This window comes from Oncorhynchus kisutch, linkage group LG14 (genome assembly GCF_002021735.2).
Source record: "Oncorhynchus kisutch isolate 150728-3 linkage group LG14, Okis_V2, whole genome shotgun sequence".
NCBI classification, from domain to species: domain Eukaryota; kingdom Metazoa; phylum Chordata; class Actinopteri; order Salmoniformes; family Salmonidae; genus Oncorhynchus; species Oncorhynchus kisutch.
In genome coordinates this window covers 39,299,697-39,325,638 of record NC_034187.2, presented here as the reverse complement: position 1 = coordinate 39,325,638, position 25,942 = coordinate 39,299,697, and the positions used below count along the sequence as shown (strand labels likewise).

Sequence of the window (25,942 nt, the reverse complement as noted above, 5' to 3'; positions counted from 1 at the left end):
TAGGACTCTTTTCCAGTGGATATAGATATAATTTCCTCCAGCATCTTCACAAGGTCCTTTGCTGTTGTTCTGGGATTGATCTGCACTTTTCACACCAAAGTACATTCATCTCTAGGAGACAGAACGCATCTCCTTCCTGAGCGGTATGACAGCTGCGTTGTCCCATGGTGTTTATACTTGCATACTATTGCTTGTACAGATGAACGTGGTACCTTCAGGCGTTTGGAAATTGCTCCCAAGGATGGACCAGACTTGTGGAGGTCTACAATTTATTTTGGCTGATTTCTTTAGATTGTCCCATGATGTCAAGCAAAGAGGCAAAGAGTTTGAAGGTAGTTCTTGAAAAACATCCACAGGTACACCTCCAATTGACTCAAATGATGTCAATTAGCCTATCAGAAGCTTCTAAAGCCATGACATAATTTTCTGGAATTTTCCAAGCTGTTTAAAGGCGCAGTCAACTTAGTGTATGACCCACTGGAATTGTGATACAGTGAGTTATAAGTGAAATAATCTGTCTGTAAACAATTGTTGGAAAAATGACTTGTGTCATGCACAAAGTAGATATCCTAACTGACTTGCCAAAACTATAGCTTGTTAACAATAAATTTGTGGAGTGGTTGAAAAACGAGTTTTAATGACTCCAACCTAAGTGTATGTAAACTTCCGACTTCAACTGTAACTGCGAACGTCTAGCAACCCAAAGGTTGCGTGTTTAAATCTCATTATGGACAACTTTAGCATTTAACCAACGTTAACCAGGTAAGGTTAACCACCTAGGCTAGCTAATGTTAACCACCTAGCTAACGTTAGAATTAGCTACCTAGCTAACATATCATACAAAATGGATAATGGATATCCACAAATGAATACATGCCATACGAAACATAACCTATACTAATTGGAGTGTCATGGATTTCTGTTTACTATGTTACGTCTACCCTTGAGTCCAGGTTGAATGACTGCCTTTTGCTAGTCTAGCAATACTAAAGGTGATTTTCCATCTAGACTTGCCAGTGTTTGGCTCCAAGTCAGAGCAGATCCGTCGGAGCCATGGCCCAGTGAGACACGGGTCCAGGCCGGGTTTCATGGAAATAGAAAAGTCTGAGCCTTTAGGGTAAATCACTGAGGTAAATTCTCAGTGGAAATGTGCAGTAACATCCCAAATGAGCTTGTGCTTTAAAGGAGCTTATGATAAAAGGTAGACAAAGGGTAAAGCCAGCAATGTATTGGGCAACATCAAAAGACTGCATTAGATTTGTAACCCCAGAAAGATAAAGTGTGTAAACCTCATGAATGATTCCTAGAGAAAATGCACCCCTTCTGGATAAAGAAGGAATTCACAAAAGCCTGACAGCGCATAGAGGATTCTACAGTGACAAATCTATACTGAGTGTACAAAACATTAGGAACACCTGCTCTTTCCATGACATAGACTGACCAGGTGAATCCAGGTTAAAGCTATGATCCCTTATTGATGTCACTTGTTAAATCAACTTCAATCAGTGTAGATGAAGGGGAGGAGACAGGTTAAAAAAAGGATTTTTAAACCTTGAGATAATTGAGACAAGGATTGTGTATGTGTGCCATTCAGAGAATGAATGGGCAAGTGAAAATATTTAATTGCATTTGTACGGGGTATGTTAGTAGGTGCCAGGCACAGAACTGCAATGCTGCTGAGTTTTTCACACTCAACAATTTCCCGTGTGTGTGAAGAATGGTCCACCATCCAAAGGACATCCAGCCAACTTGACACAACTGTGGGAAGCATTGGAGTCAACATGGGCCAGCATTCCTGTGGAACGCTTTAGACACCTTGTCGACCGAGCAAAAGGGGGGAGGGGTGCAACTCAATAATAGGAAGGTGTTCTTAATGTTTTGTACACTCAGTGTACATTATACTGCAGGCCACTTATTTGTGTTTGCTTTTTCTCTGTGTTGGCTACATGGTTTCCAATTGCGTTATTTTGTTTAGAGTGATTACTGCCCCAGAGAGAATGCTAAACATAACCATCAGATGTCTCTCTTTTCCACAGATGGTTCACGTTTTTGACAAACTTCCTGGTTTCAAAAATCTTCGTGTTTTGGGATTTCGGTTGGTTGAATTTCGGTAGGTTGTTCAAGGAAATGTGAAAGTACTAGGAAGTGAGCCAAATCTTTCATTTAATTGAACAGGCCCCATTAGTCATAGCGTCACTGCTCAGAGAGTGTACTGTATATGTCATTAGCAAAGGAAAAACAAAGCAGTGATATATTAGCCAGAGGTATTTCAAACTTTGGTCGTTGCTATTTTTGCTAAAATACTAAGATAGGAAATACTGTGAGAAAGTCATACTATTTCTCCAATATAAGCTCTGCTTTGTTGACAGATCTGATGATGTGTCAGTCCGCTATGCTGTGGTGTTTGAGACGAATGGAGAAGAACGTGAAGAAGAAACTGTTTCCACTATAGAACCAGGCACAAGAACAAGGACAGTTGTTTACACAAATGGACACAAACTGAAAGATATGGTTTCCAAGGCCTTAAGCGTGGAGACGTCACTGCCTGTGGAAATACATACACTCAGTTTTGAACCTGGTAAGCTTCATTTAAAGCTCAGGTCAATTGGGATATAATCATTGAGGAGAATGCTAACTTTTCATTTTCCCCCTTCAGATCCCACTGTTTCTCTAAGAGAGGAGTTGGAAGCGACAACCTTGGTAACCTTGCCAGAGGAGGGTGTCGGGAACACTGAAGGTTTTTTCCCAACTGTTGCTGTCGGAGAGGACTATCTTGAGGCTTTTACAGACATGCCTGAGGAATACATCATTGTCCCTTTCAGTGACTCAGTTATTGTTCTTCCTGCTGAGGCCACCACTGCCTCAGCCCCAGATACACCCCCCGCGGATATTAGTGAGGGTCCTCCCTCAGTAGAACCAGTAGAGGAGACTGTAGTGGATGCTAGAGATGAGACAGTTGATGAAGAGGCTACAGATGAGACACTTGGCATAGAGGAGCCTCCAGTGGATGTTACAGGGGAGATGATTGAGGTAGAGGAAACTGTGGATGCCACTGAGGAGACAATTAACATGAAGCCTGCAGAGGATGCCACAGAGGAGACACTTGATATAGAGGAGACTGTGGATGCGACAGAAGAAGACTACCTTTGGGTTTGGCCACCAGTAGCAACAATGGCGGCCATTACGGAACAGCCTGCCACTGAGGAGACACTTGATGTCGAGGAAACTGTGGCTGCGACAGAAGTCTACATTTGGGTTTGGCCACCAGTTACAAGAACGTCTGTTATGAAACAGCCGACCACAAAATCGATTACTCCCTTTCCTCCTGAGAAAGATGTTGTAGATGAGGAAACCATCCCAACTGTTGAACCTGAGGAAGATGAAGGTAACATTCCTCTTATAACGCGAGTGACAACATTTATGGGAGCATTTTTTGATTTTAATTTCAATCTTTTTGATTGAAATGGATTTGAATGTCATTTTCTGATATTTTTGATTTTCTTTAAAAGGACCCACAACTACTGAGGCGGCTTTAGAGGAGCAACTGGACAGAGAAAATCTAATTATCACCACTACAGCATCTCTAGACGTAGAACCTGCATCCATCGGAACATTCACCACTGCTACAAAATCACAAACCATGCCTTCATCGGAGGATGACATCATCCAAGCAGAGCCTGAGGAAATCTACTCGGCATCTTTTCCCCCTATAGCCCATGGACCTTCAGAAGGAGGGGACACCACCCGAGAACAGGACCCACTTGAGACGGCCGTGGATATCTCTACTGATGACTCTGACATGCAGGAGGACATAGAAAAGGTAGAAACGGACGGTACAGAAGCCGCCGATACGCTGGATGAGTTTGGCAGTGGATTGGAAGGTCCATTTGAGTCCACTGCAGCCCCCGGACTCAGACACATGAGCACCCCTTTAATGGCCACTACTGAAAAGGACAAAGAGATGGTGGTTTTCTTTAGTTTGCGAGTCACTAACATGATGTTTTCCGAGGACCTGTCCAACAAGAGCTCTCCTGAGTACAGGTCATTGGAGAATACTTTTCTTGAGCTGGTAGGTAGATACAATTTTGTGCTCGATATTATGTTTCTGCATGCCTTGTTGTCATACCTGTATTTTTAGCTCCAAACTGTTTGATAATCTAATTGTGCAGTAAGTAATGATTGGATGTGGTTTGAAGTGACACCTCAGTAAGAACTAAAGATTTGAGTAGCCCCAAGTGACAAGAGGCAATTTTTTTAACATAGACAAGTGATGTAAGCCTTATGGCGTCTGCATTAGAGGTCAACCGATTATGATTTTTCAATGCCGATACCAAAAATAGCCGATACCGATTATTTAGCCGATTTTTTTATATACACTGCTCACTAAAATAACACATCCTAGATCTGAATGAATGAAATATTCTTATTAAATACTTCCATGTGCTGACAACAAAATCACACAAAAATTATCAATGGAAATCAAATTTATCAACCCATGGAGGTCTGGATTTGGAGTCACACTCAAAATTAAAGTGGAAAACCACACTACAGGCTGATCCAACTTTGATGTAATGTCCTTAAAACAAGTCAAAATGAGGCTCAGTAGTGTGTGTGGCCTCCACGTGCCTGTATGACCTCCCTACAACGCCTGGGCATTCTCCTGATGAGGTGGCGGATGGTCTCCTGAGGGATCTCCTCCCAGACCTGGACTAAAGCATCCGCCAACTCCTGCACAGTCTGTGGTGCAACGTGGCGTTGGTGGATGGAGCGAGACATGATGTCCCAGATGTGCTCAATTGGATTCAGGTCTGGGGAATGGGCGGGCCAGTCCATAGCATCAATGCCTTCCTCTTGCAGGAACTGCTGACACACTCCAGCCACATGAGGTCTAGCATTGTTTTGCATTAGGAGGAACCCAGGGCCAACCCCACCAGCATATGGTCTCACAAGGGGTCTGAGGATCTCATCTCGGTACCTAATGGCAGTCAGGCTACCTCTGGCGAGCACATGGAGGGCTGTGCGGCCCCCCAAAGAAATGCCACCCCACACCATGACTGACCCACCGCCAAACCGGTCATGCTGGAGGATGTTGCAGGCAGCAGAACGTTCTCCACAGCGTCTCCAGACTGTCACGTCGGTCACATGTGCTCAGTGTGAACCTGCTTTCATCTGTGAAGAGCACAGGGCGCCAGTGGCGAATTTGCCAATCTTGGTGTTCTCTAGCAAATGCCAAATGTCCTGCACGGTGTTGGGCTGTAAGCACAACCCCCACCTGTGGACGTCGGGCCCTCATACCACCCTCATGGAGTCTGTTTCTGACCGTTTGAGCAGACACATGCACATTTGTGGCCTGCTGGAGGTCATTTTGCAGGGCTCTGGCAGTGCTCCTCCTTGCAGAAAGGCGGAGGTAGCGGTCCTGCTGCTGGGTTGTTGCCCTCTTGCGGCCTCCTCCACGTCTCCTGATGTACTGGCCTGTCTCCTGGTAGGGCCTCCGTGCTCTGGACACTAAGCTGACAGACACAGCAAACCTTCTTGCCATAGCTCGCATTGATGTCCCATCCTGGATGAGCTGCACTACCTGAGCCACTTGTGTGGGTTGTAGACTCTGTCTCATGCTATCACTAGAGTGAAAGCACCGCCAGCATTCAAAAGTGACCAAAACATCAGCCAGGAAGCATAGGAACTGAGAAGTGTTCTGTGGTCACCATCTTCAGAACCACTCCTTTATTGGGGGTTTCTTCCTAATTGCCTATAATTTCCACCTGTTGTCTATTCCAATTGCACAACAGCATGTGAAATGTATTGTCAATCAGTGTTGCTTCCTAAGTGGACAGTTTGATTTCACAGAAGTGTGATTGACTTGGAGTTACATTGTGTTGTTTAAGTGTTCCCTTTATTTTTTTGAGCAGTGTATATTTGTAATAATGACAAGTATAGCAATATGGCGGCAGCATAGCCTAGTGTTTAGAGCATTGGACTAGTAACCGAAAGGTTGCAAGATCAAATCCCCGAGCTGACAAGGTACAAATCTGTCGATCTGCCCCTGAACAAGGCTGTCATTGAAAATAAACATTTGTTCTTAACTGACTTACCTAGTAAAATACTGAATAAACCCTTTAATTTTACCTCAATATAATACATAAATAAAATCTAATTAGTCTCAAATAAATAATAAAACATGTTCAATTTGGTTTAAATAATGCAAAAACACAGTGTTGGAGAAGAAAGTAAAAGTGCAATATGTGCCATGTAAAAAAGCTAACGTTTAAGTTTCTCGCTCAGAACATGAGAACATATGAAAGATGGTGGTTCAATATTCCCAGTTCTTCAATATTCCCAGTTAAGAAGTTTTAGGTTATAGTTATTATAGGAATTGTGAAGCTTCGACTATTTCTCTCTATAGCATTTCTATTTCATATACCTTTGACTGTTGGATGTAAATATAGGCACTTTAGTATTGCAAGCCTAATCTCGGGAGTTGATAGGCTTCAAGTCATAAACAGCGCTGTGCCTCAAGCATTACTAAGAGCTGCTCGCAAACGCAGTAAAGTGCTGTTTGAATGAATGCTTACGAGCCTGCTGCTGCCTACTATCGCTCAGTCAGACTGCCCTATCAAATATCAAATCATAGACTTAATTATAATAAACACACAGAAATACGAGCCTTTGGTCATTAATATGGTCAAATCCGGAAACTATCATTTAGAAAACAAGACGTTTATTCTTTCAGGGAAATATGAAACCACTCCGTATTTTGTCGAACGGGTGGCAACCCTAAGTGTAAATATTGCTGATACATTGCACAACCTTCAATGTTATGTCATAATTATGTACAATTCTGGCAAACTAATTATGGTCTTTGTTAGGAAGAAACACAGTTCTCAATGAGCCAGACGGCCCAAACTGTTGCATATACCCTGACTCTGCTTGTACTGAATGCAAGAGAAGTGACATAATTTCCCTAGTTAATATTGCCTGCTAACATGCATTTATTTTAACTAAATATGCAGGTTTAAAAAAATATACTTCTGTGTATTGATTTAAGAAAGGCATTGATGTTTATGGTTAGGTACATTTGTGCAGCGAATGCGCTTTTGTTAAATCATCACCCGTTTTGCGAAGTTGAATTAGGCTGTGATTCGATGATAAATTAACAGGCACTGCATTGATTGTATGCAGCGCAGGACAAGCTATTTAACCTAGTAATATCATCGACCATGTGTAGTTAACTAGTGATTATGTTAAGATTAATGTTTTTTATAAGATAAGTTTAATGCAGCCAGCAACTTACCTTGGCTCATTGCAGCCACAAGGTCCTTTTGACACTGCACTTGCGTAACAGGTGGTCAGCCTGCCACCCAGTCTCCTCGTGGATTGCAATGTAATTGGCCATAATTGGTGTCCAAAAAGGCAGATTACCGATTGTTATGAAAACTTGAAATCTGCCCTAATTAATCGGCCATGTCTGTAATCGGTCGACCTCTAGTCTGCATACTAGGTTCGGTTAGCTCCTAGCAGAACTCGGCTAGGCGAAGTGAACGTCTATGCCTTGCATACTCCCTTAAAAATACAAATTGCTGTTTGTCCCTCATGAGACCCCGTACAACAACATAGCCATTACAGTTCCTCAAAGTAGCCTGAACTTAAAAATAAAAAAAATCAAGAAATCTGTAATTAATGTTGAAGTTAGTTGCACAGTTTAACATTTAACTAAGATGTTTGGTGCAGTACTTCTCAAGTGAAACAAATTGCATGAAAACTCTTCCTCTATGGTATATATCTTATACATACTGTGCGGGACGGAAACAGGATTCCCAAAAATGTAACAAAAATCCCCCCCAAAACTTCCAAACTACCAAAAAATAAAAAAATAAAAAATAAAAAATAAACCACATCTGATCCCGACACAGGTTCAAGGGGAACCTGGGAGGGCGGGTCTTCCAGCGACAGTACCCCTTACAAGTCTGCAGATGTAAAATCCTTAAGTCCCAACAGCTTTTCTGCCACAATAATGTCCAGTTTCTTAGACCTCTTTGAGACTTGTGCCGTACAGTTTATAACTGTGGCAATGAATGCCAAAAAATCCACCTTTTTATCACACCGGGTATCTTTTGACTGGAAGCAAACATTTAATACAGGCTATGATGTGTCCACTACCATATCTTCACTAGCATCACTTGTTTTCTCAATTATTTTAATCGCCTCCACATAGGAGATGGCCTCCTGAGTGCTAGAGGCGTTACTACAGACCCTGGTTCGATCCTGGGCTGTATCACAACCGGCCGTGATCGGTAGTCCCATAGGGCGGCACACAATTGGACCAACGTCGCTATGGGAGGGTTTGGCTGGTGTAGGCCGTCATTGTAAAATAAGAATTTGTTCTTAACTTACTTGCCTAGTTAAACAAAGGTTCAATTGAAAAGGAGATTCAATTGACCGCTCTAACTTTTTCCACCTCAATCTCCTTCATCCTTACAGGGCACTCCAGGAACTCGGAATCATGATCCCCTCCACAATTGCTTTTACACACCATTCTTCAATATACTCTGTCTGTCTGCACACACTTGAAACGTGGCCAAATCTTTCACAATTCTTACACTACAATGGTTTGGGAACAAAAGCTTGACGAAACCATGCTTCACATGCGTAGGTATTTGCTCTTTATCAAAAAACAACAGGACTGACAGACTTGATTATTTTTCTCCATTCACCCAGCGGGTCAGACGCCGGGCACCAACCACACCAGGAAGTTTTCTTCATCAAAATAAGACTGGTCATTCTGACAGACTCCACTTTTCCCAGCGCATACTTCAGCATTTTCGACACCTGAAATGGGTTTCCCACATATCCATTTTACTCGGCAAACACATCCCAACAAGAAGCGATTCATTACGAATCATACACATATCCTCCACTCCAATTTCAGAGTAGAGGATATGTGTAACAATTTCCCTTTTGTTCCAGTTTTTGCAACCACTGCTGTCCACTGTTGTCCATTGAGAACATTTCAGACACCTGAAATGGGTTTCCCACATATCCATCTTTACTCGGCAAACACATCCCAACAAGAAGCGATTCATTACGAATCATACACATATCCTCCACTCCAATTTCAGAGTAGAGGATATGTGTAACAATTTCCCTTTTGTTCCAGTTTTTGCAACCACTGTTGTCCATTGAGAACATTCGTCTTCACCAACTTTGCTTGACCCGCTGCTTGATTCAAACTCAGCATCCAATTCTGCCATCTTTTTCCTGGACCGGAACCGTAGTCCTCAAAACTTATCGTCTCTCGTTGAATGACAACAAACACTCAATGGAAGATTGTCTACTGTTGACCAATCACGATGAATGGGCGTAGACTTCAGCTACCAAACTTCGGCATGTCTCAAGAAAAAATAGGGTGTGCTCAAACAGCCCCAAAAAAGCCTGCCAAACACCAAAACGCTGTCATAATATATGTCCAAACTGGTTAGACTGGGACGCACACGGTTAGCTTTATCCTCACTGGTGCTATATCTTAATGCATTGGTGGAAGTTCTCACAGTTCATCAGAAATTGATGTCATGACTTTAGAAGGTTCTGATAGGCTAACTGACATCATTTGAGTCAATTGGAGGTGTACCTGTGGATGTTTTTCAAGGCCTACCTTCAAACTCAGTGCCTTTTTGCTTGACAAGCTGACATCATGGGACAATCAAAAGAAATCAGCCAAGCCCTCTGAGAAAAATTGGAGACTTCCACAAGTCTGGTTCATCCTTGGAAGCAATTGCCAAACGCCTGAAGGTACCACATTCATCTGTATAAACACCATGGAACAACGCAGCTGTCATACCGCTCAGGAAGGAGATGTTTTCTGTCTCCTAGAGATGAATGTACTTTGGTGCGAAAAGTGCAGATCAATCCCAGAACAACAGCAAAGGACCTTGTGAAGATGCTGGAGGAAACAGGTACAAAAGTATCTATTTCCACAGTAAAACGAGACCTATATCGACAGAACCTGAAAGGCCGCTCAGCAAGGAAGAAGCCACTGCCCCAAAACTGCCATAAAAAAGCCAGACTGCAGTTTGCAACTGCACATGGGGACAAAGATCGTACTTTTTGGAGAAATGTCCTCTGGTCTGATGAAACAAAAAATAGAACTGTTTGGCCATAATGACCATTGTTATGTTTGGAGGAAAAAGGGGGAGGCTTGCAAGTCGAAGAACACCATCCCAACCATGAAGCACGGGGGTGTCAGCATTATGTTGTGGGGGTGCTTTGTTGCAGGAGGGACTGGTGCACTTCACAAAATAGTTATGGCATCATGAGGAAGGGAAAGTTATGTGGGTATATTGAAGCAATATCTTAAGACATCAGTCAGGAAGTTAAAGCTTGGTCGGAAACGGGTCTTCCAAATGGACAATGACCCTAAGCATACTTCCAAAGTTGTGGCAAAATGGTTTAAGGACAACAAAGTCAAGGTATTGGAGGGGCCATCACAAAGCCCTGACCTCAATCCTATAGAGAATTTGTGGGCAGAACTGAAAAAGCGTGTGTGAACAAGGAGGCCTACAAACCTGACTCCGTTACACCAGCTCTGTCAGGAGGAATGGGCCAAACTTCACCCAGCTTATTGTGGGAAGCTTGTGGAAGGCTACCCAAAATGTTTGACCCAATTTAAACAATTTAAAGGCAATGCTACCAAGTACTAATTGAGTGTATGTAAACTTCTGACCCACTGGGAATGTGATGAAAGAAATAAAAGCTGAAATAAATCATTCTCTCTACTATTATTCTGACATCTCACATTCTTAAAATAAAGTGGTGATCCAAACTGACCTAAAACAGGGAATTTTATTAAATGATTAAATGTCAGGAATTGTGAAAAACTGAGTTTATATGTGTTTGGCTAAGGTGTATGTAAACTTCCGACTTCAACTGTAGCTTCTAAAATCTCAAAAAAATAATTAGAACCTACTATTTGCTTTCTTTGACTAACACTTGCCTGTGAGTTGCACTTACCAAAAAGTTGCATCTCTACAACCATGACTTGTCAATGGTGTGATTGATATCAATCACCAAAGTTAAAAGATTGAAAGATTGTAGTCTAAAGATTGATTACTTAGCTGATTGTTCATCTGAGTATTTCCCTTATTTTGACTTCTAGGTTGTTTGTTTTGTCTAAGACATTGACAAAGTGCATTTGCTTAAATCTTGTGCATTCTGCTCAAGTTTTGGTTTTTCAGGGTCTCATTGGTGCTAAGAGTTAACTAATGTCAAAGAGGTTTGTTGATGTGTATACAATCTTTAGGTCTGTTCACTAAGTTTTATTCGGTAAATAAAGTTAGGAATGGCCGTTTCAGGTACAAAAAAACTGTGTATAGTTATGGCAATATGGGTAGTGTGTGTGCAATGCACTATTTATTTTCACTTATGCCAGAACACAAGATAAAATGTTGATAGTAGTATCCTGTTTTTTCATCTTAAAGCTGAGATCCGCGATAGGCGAAACAGCGCCACTGGCCGTCGCAGGTCCATTTGTTATTGTTTTTGTTTTGAGGAATTTAGCATCCAGCATCGTGGTAAATTTTTTAAAAACACTCTTCTATCTCGCATGCAGTGATGTGCAGTGATGACCGAGGGAAAAAACTGTGTTCGTTGTTTACAGTAGCGTCTTTGTTGTAATATTCCAAACGGACGTGGCAGTTTCATCGCTGTGGATTTCAGCTTTAAAAAGTTTAAAAACAATATTTGCTGGATTTTTTTTTTTTTTAGGTACATCCAACCATTGTTGACAGCTTAGAATTTTGCTTGGAATAATTATTTATCTTGTGCTCCTTTGCTTTGTATTCCACAATATTTGTAATACATTCTGACTAGTGTGCATGCTTGCTTTAGCTTGCTACATACATTTGAAAGAGGCGCTGTGGTCAAGGAAAGTATTATTGTCGTATTTTGGCTTCTTACAGTATGTGTGCATACGTATGAGTAGGACTCTAGTAGTGAATGAATTGTGCCTATGGTTTGATGGACTGAATAAGTGCATGATATTGCAAAAGCAGTAAAGTCTCCATCTTTTGTTCCATGATGGGAGTGAGCTTTATTAAACTCCCGTATAGCTAACTGTATGTGGACAGCCCTGGGTGGTCTGAATCAGGGGTCCCAGTACTATAGGCAATGTTTGCCTAACGGGGTTTCTGACTGAGTAAGAGGCTTTAGGTAATTCTGGTTAGCACAACACATGTTCTACATGAGTTCTCTTTTTTAGTGGTCTCAATCCACTTAGTTCAAGATCAGTCAATTGTGTGTGTTTTTAGTGTGCACGAACATGCATGCATGAGATTTTAGGTACATCTTTTGAGGATGTAGGCAGGATTACAGCTAATGGCATGGGTAACTTAATTGGTTCAAGTGCACAAGAGAGAACAAGTGCTTAGGGAGTGAGCTTTTCTCCCAATACAAGTAGGTTGTAATGACTTGGTACGTCGTCACACTTATACGTCTGCCTAGTCAGCTCTACCATTGCTATGTTTGACAGCCCTGCCTAGTACAAACTATAATCACTTAAACCCATGACTCTCTTTTAGAGTTGTGAATTCATACCAATTGCAATTGAATCTTTGTATTCTTCCAACTTGCACTCATCGATATACATCAGTGAAAGTAATATCTGTTGATGTTTGTATTTAGTTTGACAGTGGGAAATATACTTGTATTCTGCAGAAGTGCCTTAACTTCGTGTTATGTAAAGTCGTCAGCCTTGAACTTGGGATGTACACTGAGTGTACCAAACAATAGGAGCACCTTCCTGATATTGCCTTCAGAACAGCCTCAATTCGTTTGGGCATGGACTCAACAAGGTGTTGAAAGCGTTCCACAGGGATGATGGCCCATGTTGACTCCAATGCTTTCCACAGTTGTGTCAAGTTGGCTGGACGCCCTTTGGGTGCTGGACCATTCTGGATACATACGGGAAACTGTTTGACGTCAAAAACCCAGCAGTGTTGCAGTTCTTCACACAAACGAGTGCGCCTGGCACCTACTACCATACCCCGTTGAAAGGGACAAAAAAAATATGCCTTGCCCATTCACCCTCTGAATGGCACTCACACAATCCTTGTCTCAATTGTCTGAAGGCTTAAAAAGCCTTCATTAACCTGTCTCCTCCCCTTCATCTATACTGATTGAAGTGGATTTAACAAATCAAATCAAATTTTATTTGTCACATACACATGGTTAGCAGATGTTAATGCGAGTGTAGCAAAATGCTTGTGCTTCTAGTTCCGACAATCCACTAATAACCAACGAGTAATCTAACCTAACAGTTACAAAACTACTACCTTATATACACACAAGTGTAAAGGGAGAAAGAATATGTATATAAAGATATATGAATGAGTGATGGTACAGAACGGCATAGGCAAGATGCAGTATATGGTATCGAGTACAGTATATACATATGAGATGAGTAATGTAGGGTATATAAACATAAAAGTGGCATAGTTTAAAGTGGCTAGTGATACATGTACAGTGGGGCAAAAAAGTATTTATTCAGCCACCAATTGTGCAAGTTCTCCCACTTAAAAAGATCTGGGGCTCCACGCAAGATCTCACCTCATGGGGTCAAAATGATCACAAGAACGGTGAGCAAAAATCCCAGAAACACACGGGAGGACCTAGTGAATGACCTGCAGAGAGCTGGGACCAAAGTAACAAAGCCTACCATCAGTAACACACTACGCCGCCAGGGACTCAAATCCTGCCATGCCAGACGTGTCCCCCTGAATAAGCCAGTACATGACCAGGCCCGTCTGAAGTTTGCTAGAGAGGATTCGGGTGATCCAGAAGAAGATTGGGAGAATGTCATATGGTCAGATGAAACCAAAATAGAACTTTTTGGTAAAAACTCAACTCGTCGTGTTTGGAGGACAAAGAACGCCATACCTACTGTGAAGCATGGGGGTGGAAACATCATGCTTTGGGGCTGTTTTTCTGCAAAGAGACCAGGACGACTGATCGGTGTAAAGAAAAGAATGAATGGGGCCATGTATCGTGAGATTTTGAGTGAAAACCTCCTTCCATCAGCAAGGGCATTGAAGATGAAACGTGGCTGGGTCTTTCAGCATGACAATGATCCCAAACACACCGCCCGGGCAACGAAGGAGTTGCTTCGTAAGAAGCATTTCAAGGTCCTGGAATGGCATAGCCAGTCTCCAGATCTCAACCCCATAGAAAATCTTTGGAGGGAGTTGAAAGTCCGTGTTGCCCAGCAACAGCCCCAAAACATCACTGCTCTAGAGGAGATCTGCATGGAGGAATGGGCCAAAATGCCAGCAAGTGTGTGAAAACCTTGTGAAGACTTACAGAAAACATTTGACCTCTGTCATCGCCAACAAAGATTATATAACAAAGTATTGAGAGAAACTTTTGTTATTGACCAAATACTTATAATAATAATAGTAGCCCCCTGCTTCCCTTTTGTCATACGATTTATTTTACTCCCGTCTACTGGTTTGTGTAACAACCAATAACCAATAACATTGGATTATGGAGGTTTCAGTAACTTCATACAAACAACACTACCTATTTGATTGATTGGAAAAGTTTAACGTGTTCAATAACTGAGACTATGGTGGGGGGGGGGGGGGGGGGGGGGGGGGGGTTTCACCAGGACATCCAAGAAGAACCAGTAGATACAAGTGTAACATTTGAACAAGTAAGGGCGGGTTTGTCATAGACTGCATGCGATTATATTCTGTAGGTTTGTGTACATAATTTGATATTTAGAAAAACATTATTTTAGTGACATATTGTACTCTACAGTTTTCAGTTATTTGCTCAAACAAACATCGCAAGGTTATTGCAGTACGGACCTAGCTTGAGCAAAGCAAGATGTTAAGACGAAAGCACAGCGAGGATGGCTAACTTGTTGATTTGAAATGTTGAGACAAATGGATGTACAGTGTCTGAGAAGTGAACCTGTCTAGCAGTCCATTTGCTGGAGGCTTTACTATCGTATGGAACATGGTGCTCTGTTTGTGTGGTAAATGAGGTTGTATGAGGCCCATGGTGACCTGGCCTCTGCCTGCCAGTGATAAGTGGAGTAACCAGATCAGATAGAGCTCCTTAATGCCTCGTATCTCTTTGTATACAGGCATGGAACAGTTGAGTGAAGGCACCGTGGTCTCTCCTCACAGTAATTGGTTTTCCCTGCAGTTACTTGTCTAAACGCAGGTGCCTTACTCTTGAAGACTGAGAGAGCAGCTATAATAGCAATGCTCAGTCTTATTCTTGCTGGCAGTCAGGGACATTTAAAAAAATTGCCAATCACGTTTTAGAAATGGACATGATAAATGGAGATTCCATAGATTTGGCTAAAATACAGAGCTTGACGGATTTGAGATTGATCTGGTGGACTTGAACTGTTGTATTCCTGGTTTTTGTATTGGTTTCTTGGACAGATTGATTGTCGTACAGGTCTCAATGGCCTTGTCACGCCCTGGTCTTAGTATTTTGTGTTTTCTATATTTATTTGGTCAGGCCAGGGTGTGACATGGGTTTATTTTGTGTTGTGTTTATGTATGGGGGTTTTTCGTAGGTTTTTGTGGCTTAGTGGGGTGTTCTAGCAAAGTCTATGGTTGCCTGAGGCGGTTCTCAATCAGAGGCAGGTGATTCTCGTTGTCTCTGATTGGGAACCATATTTAGGCAGCCATATTCTTTGAGTGTTTTGTGGGTGATTGTTCCTGTCTCTGTGTTTGTTGTCACAAGATAGGCTCAGTCACTTTGGTTTTTCTTTTTTCATTGTTTTGGAAGAGAAGAGAACGAGCGCCATTCTCCTTGCGGAGATGGTGCTAAATCCATCAACACGGTCGGTCCCTGGGATTGGGCTGGCCAACACGATTCGGTTTGCTTGGAAGGAAAAGGAGTTGGAGCCTTTAGGACGGGAAACTTTTGGAAGGATAATATTGATGGGGATTCTGAAGCTGACGGTGAAGGACGTGTTTTGTTTCCAAGGCAACTCGTTGGAGGGAACATACGACGTGGCACTATATACAGAGGAGAAACACGATGATATCCTGAGAAGGGCAAGAGCAGTGGGAGGTGAGAGGCCGATGAGCCACTATGAAATAACAAGCCTGGCGAAGAACAACTTTAGGGTTGTAACTGTCAACATTTACAACCCATACATTAAGGACGAAGAGGTGAGGGCCTTTCTGGGGAGATACATGGATAACGTCTCCTCAGCAAGGCACCTCAAAGTGTGGGAATGGGAGGAGAGGCTTCCAGGCCCTCCTCAGGGAGGACCCAAAGGGACATGGTGGCTACCTCCATCCTCCTGCTATGTTCTCCCTAGGGGCTGACAGGGGGACGTTGTTTTATGCACGTCAGCCCCCATTTTGCAGGCGCTGTATGGCCTACGGCCACATATTCACTTCGTGCAGCACAAGAAAATGCAGATTTTGTGGATCTGAGGAACACGAGGCGAGGGATTGTGACAAGCCTAAGGCGTGCCACGGGTGTGGCTCGTCAGCACACCTGTGGCGGGGGTGCCCGGCTCGTCAGAGGTCATATGCGTCTGCGGCTGGGGGGGGAGCAGGAGCGGGGGATGGGGGAAGAAGAGGAGGGGAAGGAAGCACGCCTCATGACCAGAGTACAGGTCCAGAGGGGAAGGCCGCAAGGAAGGAGGAGGAGCAAGAAGCGACGGATGGAAGAGAGAAGGAAACCGAAGGCACGGGAGTAGGAGAACCAGGAAAAGCAGCGGAAGAAGGCAACCGAGTGGAGGAGCATGAGAGAGAAGAAAGCGAGGGAGGAGTGTTGGAGACGGTGGAAGAGCAAGTGGACTGGGGGGAAAGTGCCCTGGTGGAAGAGATGAGGGGTATGGTGGAGGAGCTGGCGGGGGGAGGGTGGTATCTCTCCACTGCCGCCATCACCAAAGAAGAGAATGAAGAGGAGGGTGCGATTGGCCGACAGTGAGAGGGAGGGGATGGCCAAGAGAGTGATGGGGGTGGGAGAAACCTCTGGGTTGCTGCTGGTTTCCCCAGGCCCTCAACTTCTGTTGGGTGGGGACATACCTAACAAGACTCAGGACTGGGTACAGGAGGAGGTGGGGAGAGTGTGGCAGAGTCAGGGTTCAGACCTGAGCCAACTCCCCCTGTTTATCGTGAGGAGCCAAGGAGGAGACCAGAACCAGAGCCGGTGTTGGAGGTGAATGAAGCAGAGACTGTGAAGGAGTTAATGGGGAAAGTGGAGGAGAGAGTTATGAGGGAGTTGCTAGGTTGGTGCTTTAGATACGATATTCGCCCGACGGAGCGTGTCTGATGGCACCTGGGTCAGCGCTCCATACTCGTCCTGAGGTGCGTGTTAGTCGGCTGGTGAAGAGTGTGCCAGCCTCACACACTAGGCCTCCTGTGTACCTACCTAGCCTTGCACGTCCTGTGCCAGTCCTGCTCTCAGGCTCTCCAGTACACCTTCACGGTCCGGTCCATCCTGTGCCACCTTCACACACCAGTCCTCCGGTGGCAGCTCCTCGCACCAGGCTTCCTGTGCGTGTCCTCGGCCCAGTACCACCAGTACCAGCACCACGCACCAGGCCTTCAGTGCGCCTCGCCTGTTTAGCGCTGCCAGAGCCTTCCTCCTCTCCAGCGCTGCCGGAGTCTCCCGCCTGTTTAGCGCTGCCAGAGCCTTCCTTCTCTCCAGCGCTGCCGGAGTCTCCTGCATGTTCAGCGCAGCCAGAGCTGCTAATCTGCATGGAGAAGCCAGAGCTGCCAGTCTGCATGGAGCAGCCAGAGCTGCCAGTCTGCATGGAGCAGCCAGAGCTGCCAGTCTGCATGGAGCAGCCAGAGCTGCCAGTCTGCATGGAGCAGCCAGAGCTGCCAGTCTGCATGGAGCAGCCAGAGACGCCAGTCTGCATGGAGCAGCCAGAGCTGCCAGTCTGCATGGAGCAGCCAGAGCAGCTAGAGCCGCCAGTCAGCCAGAATCCGCCAGTCAGCCAGGATCTTCCAGATCCGCCAGTCAGCCAGGATCTTCCAGATCCGCCAGACAGCCAGGATCTTCCAGATCCGCCAGTCAGCCAGGATCTTCCAGGTCCGCCAGGATTCGCCAGTCAGCCAGGATCTGCCAGAGCCTACTACCTGCCTGAGCTCCCTCTCAGTACTGGGCTCCCTCTCAGTACTGGGCTTCCTCTCAGTACTGGGCTTCCTCTCAGTACTGGGCTTCCTCTCAGTACTGGGCTTCCTCTCAGTACTGGGCTTCCCCTCAGTGCTGAGCTTCCCCTCAGTGCTGAGCTTCCCCTCAGTGCTGAACTTCCCCTCAGTCCCGAGCTTCCACCTCAGTCCCGAGCTGCCCCTCAGTCCAGTGGGGTCCTTGGTGAGGGTTATTAGGCCAAGGTCGGCGGCGAGGGTCGCCAATCAAAGGACGCGTTACAGGGGGACTAAGACTTGGTTGGAGTGGGGTCCACGTCCCGAGCCGGAGCCGCCACCGTGGACAGACGCCCACCCGGAACCCTCCCCTATGGGTTTAGGTGTGGGGGGGGGTTCTGTCACGCCCTGGTCTTAGTATTTTGTGTTTTCTATATTTATTTGGTCAGGCCAGGGTGTGACATGGTTTTTTTTGTGTTGTGTTTATGTATGGGTTTTTTTCGTAGGTTTTGGGATTGTGGCTTAGTGGGGTGTTCTAGCAAAGTCTATGGTTGCCTGAGGCGGTTCTCAGAGGCAGGTGATTCTCGTTGTCTCTGATTGGAAACCATATTTAGGCAGCCATATTCTTTGAGTGTTTCGTGGGTGATTGTTCCTGTCTCTGTGTTTATTGTCACCAGATAGGCTATATAGGTTTTCACGGTCCGTTTCTTGTTTTTGTATTTATCGTGTTTCTTCATCATTAAAGATGTATCGAATTAACCACGCTGCATTTTGGTCCGACTCTCTTACGGAAGAAAACCGTAACAGGCCTTGCATTCTCGGTTTCTTATATTTGAAACTTTTTTCTCTTTTAACGTGGAACGGACACTGCTTGACTGTCCAATAACACCTTACATAATAGTTGCTAACTAATGCTGGGTTTTGTGCTACATTTGGTCATGTTGATCATTTCCTTGTAATTGGCAGGATTGAATTATTGTGATGAATGAGATTATGTATACATGCATTTTATCAGTAAAAAACAAAAACCCTGACCTGAATACAACCGCTCAGTTACAACCTGTATAGATGTAGAACTGGCAGACTGTGTGGTCCTCTACAGCTTTTGACGTGTTCCAGATAATGTTCTCCAAATCTTGGTCCTGGGAGGAAACAGATGTGCAGTTTTCTTTGAAATGAAAAGGTCAAATGAGAGACAAAAGTGGAACTTTTTAATAAAACATTAAATTGAACTTTTATGCTCCCAGGAGCCAGATTTAATTCACTAGTCCTTCGTGGAGATGGCATTGGTGATGATTTTAAGATGACCTTCATGTAAAATACTGTATGTCAAATTGTCATACCGTGTCCCAAATTACCATAATCATTTCTAAATGGTATGTTTGCCATCATTTTATTGAAACTAAAAGCGACTCAAATCAGAGTTTTGAATGTCAACAGAAATAGCAGTCAAATTACCATGAGAGAGTGGAAAGACAAATGTGACTAAAAGAAAATTGACGAAGCATTAAATGTGTGCTCTATACATACTACATTTGTTCTTTCCCCTCTTTTCCAGATTCTCCCATATCTGCAATCTAATTTGACAGGATTTAAGCAATTGGAAATCCTCAACTTCAGGAATGGTAGTGTTGTGGTGAACAGCAAGATGAAATTAGACAAAGATGTGCCACATAACGTGACACAGGCCGTGCACTGTGTGCTCGAAGACTTCTGCAACACTGCGTCTAAACGACTAGACATTGAGATTGACAGTCGCTACCTGGACATAGAACCTGGTAAGATATCTCTCTCTATATTGGCCTCAGAAAGTCCTCACTCTCCTATGTGATGGGGGATATCATAGACAGAATCAGCTCCTATCTAAGTTATGGCGTACCAGAGGTCCCATGTCTTAATTCTACTGTACTTCTAGAATGCTCAATCTGGAAAGGTCAAAAGAATGCATGCCACAGCTTTGTCCTCTGTGAATCATCTCAAAAATTATTCTCCAATAAAGCCTCACAAGCACTTCTCTGGCTGAAACCGAATCACCTGCACCTTATTTAAAGCAGACGCCTTCATTCACATCAATCAATGTGTCCTCTAGTTTGTCCTTTGCATGTGAGGACAATGAAGGAACAAAACAGGGAGAGACAGGCGGACAGCATTTAATTAATGCAAATGATTTATCTTCTTACTCATTTCAGCTGACCAAGCAACTCCCTGCAAGTTCTTGGCCTGCAATGAGTTTTCCCAATGTGTGGTAAACAGTTGGACCCAGGAGGCTGAGTGTTTGTGTGACCCTGGGTACAGCACTAGGGATGGCCTGCCCTGCCAGAGTATTTGTAACCTGGAGCCACACTACTGCTTCAACGGGGGCCTTTGTGACATCATCCAGGGCCATGGAGCCACCTGCAGGTACCACCGAGCTAAAGGATCACGCAAACAGAGATAGCTATGGTCCTAACCAGTGGATGCTGCCGAGGGGAGGACGGCTCATAATAATGGCTGGAATGGAGTGGCATCAAACCATGTTTGATGTATTTGATACCATTCCACTCATACCGCTCCAGCCATTACCATGAACCTGTCCTCCCCAATTAAGATGCCACCAACCTCCTGTGGTACTCACCATTTACAAATTGAAACACTGACAACAGCTCTTCAAATCAAATCAAATCAAATGTATTTATATAGCCCTTCGTACATCAGCTGATATCTCAAAGTGCTGTACAGAAACCCAGCCTAAAACCCCAAACAGCAAGCAATGCAGGTGTAGAAGCACGGTGGCTAGGAAAAACTCCCTAGAAAGGCCAATACCTAGGAAGAAACCTAGAGAGGAACCAGGCTATGTGGGGTGGCCAGTCCTCTTCTGGCTGTGCCGGGTGGAGATTATAACAGAACATGGCCAAGATGTTCAAATGTTCATAAATGACCAGCATGGTCGAATAATAATAAGGCAGAACAGTTGAAACTGGAGCAGCAGCATCTTCTTGATGTTGTCTTGCAGTAAAAAAATAAATAAATTTGAAAGGCTTTTTGATGCATTCTTACCATAGTAGAAGACCAACAGCTGATAGGGTTGACTCTAATCCTGTTTTCTCTTTAACATTTAGATGTCCTGTCGGGAAATACTGGCACTATCACGGAGTGCGCTGCAATGAGCTCATGTTGCTGCCTGTAGACCCAACCATTTCCATAGCCTTCCTGGTGGGAAGCCTTACCTTGGTTTGTGCCATCATAGGCATCTTGGTATTCATAAACAAGAAATGTATCGGGACCCGAAAGACCGTGACTTTGGTGTAAGCAGGCCTTTTGAACCTTTATTTGTTTTCGAGAGTTTTGCTCCGATAGCTCTACCAGGTTGTTGTTTTACAGCTTTGTTATTACAGCCGTATCTGCTTCATATTATAGGCACACTCTTGCTCCCTATGCCTTTGAGAACACATTGAGAGTGAATCCTTTTTTTGAAAATGACAATGGTGTCTTGACTCAAGTATCCAGCATAAGTACCCCATCAACATGGAGTAGTGGCGCTGGTTCTTCCCAAACAGAGCAAGAAGCTTTTTGCTCTATTGAAAATATACATCTAAGTATTGAGCTAATCTATATAGCTCAATTGGCCCCATGTTCTAAATAAACTAACACTACTAATTCAAACCTTAAGCAATCACCTAATATCTACTGACTCTGCTTATATACAAATTATCATTACGAGCCCTAGGAAACAACTTAGTATCCTTTCTATAGTAAGAATAGGGTTGCCAAAATAAGAAAAAAGAAGAGCTTAAATCTTTTGAGATTTAAAGTAAAGCTTTAAGGAAGTAAAGTACTCACAACAAAAATGTTCTGTGGTATATCTTAAAAATATCCAGAACAGATTACATAAGAAAGGCTTAAGAAAACGCTCAGTGAGCACGCAACGCATTGCCCGAGGAAGACCGATAGGTTGGGACGCGGTGCGTGCTCTCCGAGTGTTTGTTATGTGATATTATCTTTTAAAGATAAAGCACTGAGTACTTTCCTTCATTAAATCTCTTTTTTTCAAAGGAGCTCTCTTTCCTCGTATTTTGCATGATCTGCTCTTTTGCCCTCTTTTTCTTTCCACTCTCTTATGACTTCAACAAACATTTGGGGTGGTTAGTTCCATCAACAAACTCTGAAGGAACACTTTACTGCTTCATTGTACAGTGAGATATACTTTCATACACTAAACCCGTGCAAAAAATATCCTCATGATACAGTGTCCATGAAATTGGTTGAACCCTCAATGATACTATCTAGAGATGAAATGTCTGCCTATATATCAATTCGTAAAATATCTAAATCATGTGCATGCATTTAAATTCCCCTGCACTTATTGGCCAGATTATATATCTATTGTATTGCAGGGATTTTTTACTTGAGATCATTTGTGGTCATGGTCAGTGTACCCAAAAACATCCAAGCCCTGGTTGATTTGAGGTCAGACATTTTTAGACTACTACGGTAGATGTGGTGCAGTTTCAAGAAAATACTCTATGCCGAACCATGCTGGGAAGGCAAAGGAAGGGATACCTAGTCAGTGGCACAATTTGAATGCATTCAACCTAAATGTGTCTTCTGCATTTAACCCAACCCCTCTGAATCAGAGAGGTGCGGGAGGCTACCTTAATTGATGTCCATGTCATTGGCGCAATGGGGGGGCAGTTGTTGGGGGTTCGAACCAGCAACCTTTAATTTACCTGCCCAAACCTCTTATTAAAGGCTAGATTACCCGTAGTAATAGAGCCATGCACTTGTAGATGTCCGGTGTAATACTCATTTATCATCATTGCAGAACAATATTACCCAACCCCCCCACCCTCAATGATGTCTCCCCTTGAAATTATATTTAGTGCCAAACGCTTGCCTGCTTACCCTTTTGCTCAGCCTTTTAAAACGCTTCTAGTGAGTTCCTTTTGAACTATGAACAGTGTAAAGCTGTGTTTCTCTTATGCTTTGACACAGATCCCCAGACAGCGCGACACAACCAGACACGACAAGCTAGTCTCTGAAATGGTAGATTTACATCACCGTATACCACACAACAAGGTAAGGCCAACAATCTGATCTTGGGCTCAGTTTGAATGAGTCATATTGTACCATGTGCAAATATGTTTATATATGACTTTAAATACTTCCTTGGAAAAGCATTTAAAATCATTAAAAGGTAAGATTTGAATTGATAAGGTTGATTCAGATTTATTTCTTAACCACCTCATATTTTTGAGCTTTCCATTGTATTTCTTCAAATCAAAAAGTATGATTCAGAAAATGTAGGAGTAAATTACTGGTTGTGACATTTTCCATCTAACATGAGCATAATTACTTATGAGAAGCAATTATTTAAAAATGGATGTGAATGATAATTGCAATATTACTGCAAATTATTCACCAAATGATTGTCTGCAAAATAACCTAAAAACAACCATAATGTATATTGTTCGTAATATACACTGCCGTTCAAAAGTTTGGGCTCACTTAGAAATGTACTAGTTTTTGAAAGAAACTCATTTTTTGGTCCATTAAAATAACATCAAATTGATCAGAAATACAGTGTAGACCTTGTTAATGTTGTAAATGTCTATTGTAGCTGGAAACGGCTGATAAAAAAAAAAATGGAATATCTACATAGGCGTACAGAGGCCCATTATCAGCAACCATCACTCTTGTGTTCCAATGGCACGTTGTGTTAACTAATCCAATTTTATCAATTTAAAAGGCTAATTGATAATTGGAAAACCCTTTTGAAATTATATTAGCACAGCTGAAAACTGTTGTGCTGATTTAAAGAATCATTACAACTGTCCTTCTTTAGACTAGTTGTGTATCTGGAGCATCAGCATTTGTGGGTTCGATTACAGGCTCAATATGGCCAGAAACAAAGACCTTTCTTCTGAAACTCGTCAGTCTATTCTTGTTCTGAGAAATTAAGGCTATTCCGTGTGAGAAGAAACTGAAGATGCCAAGAAACTGAAGATCTCGTACAATGATGTGTACTACTCCCTTCACAGAACAGTGCAAACTGTCTAACCAGAATAGAAAGAGGAGTGGGAGGCCCCGGTGCACAACTGAGCAAGAGAGTGTCTAGTATGAGAAACATATGCCTCACAAGTCCTCAACTGGCAGCTTCATTAAATAGTACCCGCAAAACACCAGTCTCAATGTCAACCGTGAAGAGGCGACTCCGTGATGCTGGCCTTCTAGGCAGAGTTGCAAAGAAAAAGCCATATCTCCGACTGGCCAATAAAAATAAAATATTAAGATGGTCAAAAGAGCACAGCGTTGTACGAGACCTTCAGTTTCTTGGCAATTTCTCGCATGGAATAGCCTTCATTCCTCAGAACAAGAAGAGACTGACGAAGTTGAGGAGAAAGTCTTTGTTTCTGACCATTTTGAGCCTGTAAGCGAACCCACAAATGCTGATGCTCCAGATACTCAACTAGTCTAAAGGACAGTTGTATTGTTTCTTTAATTAGCACAACAGTTTTCAGCTGTGCTAACATAATTGCAAAAGGGTTTTCCAATGATCAAGTAGCCTTTTTAAAATGATAAACTTGGATTAGTTAACACAACGTGCCATTGGAACACAGGAGTGATGGTTGCTGATAATGGGCCTCTGTACGCCTATGTAGATATTCCATTAAAAATGAGCAGTTTCCAGCTACAATAGTCATTTACAACATTAACAATGTCTACCCTGTGTTTCTGATCAATTTGATGTTATTTTAATGGAGAAAAAAACGTGCTTTTCTTTTAAAAACAAGGACATTTCTAAGTGACCCCAAACTTTTGAATGTTAGTGTATGTAAATTAGTCTGGCATGCTATAATCAGCTGTTTTAGTCATTAAGGGATAACTTCTCCTTGACATTTAGCACATATAAATTTATTTTAAGTGGGTGTTTAATAATGACATAACGTTAAGCATGTATCATTTAACTATTTTAATTGGGGTATATTTATGTAATTTACCACTATTTTGGATATATTATTTCACGTTTCAATATGGATACAAATGTTATATGCAATTTGTGACATGGAATAACATTTGGTATACCCTTTTTCACTTGTCCCTTTTTCAGTTGTGGCGACCACCAAATGAATACTGAACTTGTTGCCTGTTAAGGGCTTCAGATAACGAATGCTTTGAGGTAATTGTTCTTTGATGGCTCATCTCTTGCCAGTCTACACACAGACTTTAAAAGCAACGTAAGTCTTGGTTGCTTTGAACTTGAGCTGTATATTCATGTCATGGCAGTGGACTCCTCTATTACATGGTGAAATGTACCTAGGATAGGACGCATAATTTCAGACAGCTGTGTGGTTATTAAATGCTGGACTAGAGGGTTGTGTTAAACTGTACATATTAATGACTAGGTTAGATATTGAAGGCTAGGAATGTTTTTCAGATACTGTATATCCTTCACAAAGGTTGTTTTCTTTCCTCACAATGAGGAATTTATTTACACATTGATACACATGGTGGTATCATGACCATAGATGAGATGGTTGTTTCAATGTTATTCTAACTTGTGTTCAGTGTCCCAATAAAGAAAATGAATGTGAACTTTGACTCCAGTCTTGTTTTGAAGCAATACTCTTGTATATGATTATAGCCTAGTGTTGTGTAGGGGAAAAATGTAGCAATACATCTGTGTGAAGAAAAAGTCAGTCCTATACTACTGGTCAATACATTTCCACCAATTACGTGTGTTTTGAGTACAGGATCAAAACACACTTGGAGGATGTGTAAAGATTTTTTTTACACTCTTACATTTGATAGTAAAAAATAAAGTATTTTCCTACAAAGTTTTTTGG

The 25,942-nt window shown here is 42.8% G+C and overlaps 1 protein-coding gene across 1 annotated transcript; it reads left to right on the top strand.

The window, feature by feature from the left end:
* The first annotated feature begins 2,376 nt into the window (after nucleotides 1-2,376).
* impg1b (interphotoreceptor matrix proteoglycan 1b) lies at nucleotides 2,377-25,681 on the top strand. Its single transcript, XM_031787561.1, has 8 exons — nucleotides 2,377-2,578; nucleotides 2,657-3,385; nucleotides 3,510-4,069; nucleotides 19,678-19,897; nucleotides 20,309-20,519; nucleotides 21,218-21,403; nucleotides 23,091-23,174; nucleotides 25,207-25,681. The coding sequence occupies exons 1-7, from the start codon at nucleotides 2,509-2,511 to the stop codon at nucleotides 23,128-23,130; spliced, it is 2,016 nt and encodes a 671-aa protein (XP_031643421.1). The 5' UTR covers nucleotides 2,377-2,508; the 3' UTR covers nucleotides 23,131-23,174; nucleotides 25,207-25,681.
* The last annotated feature ends 261 nt before the right edge of the window (nucleotides 25,682-25,942 follow it).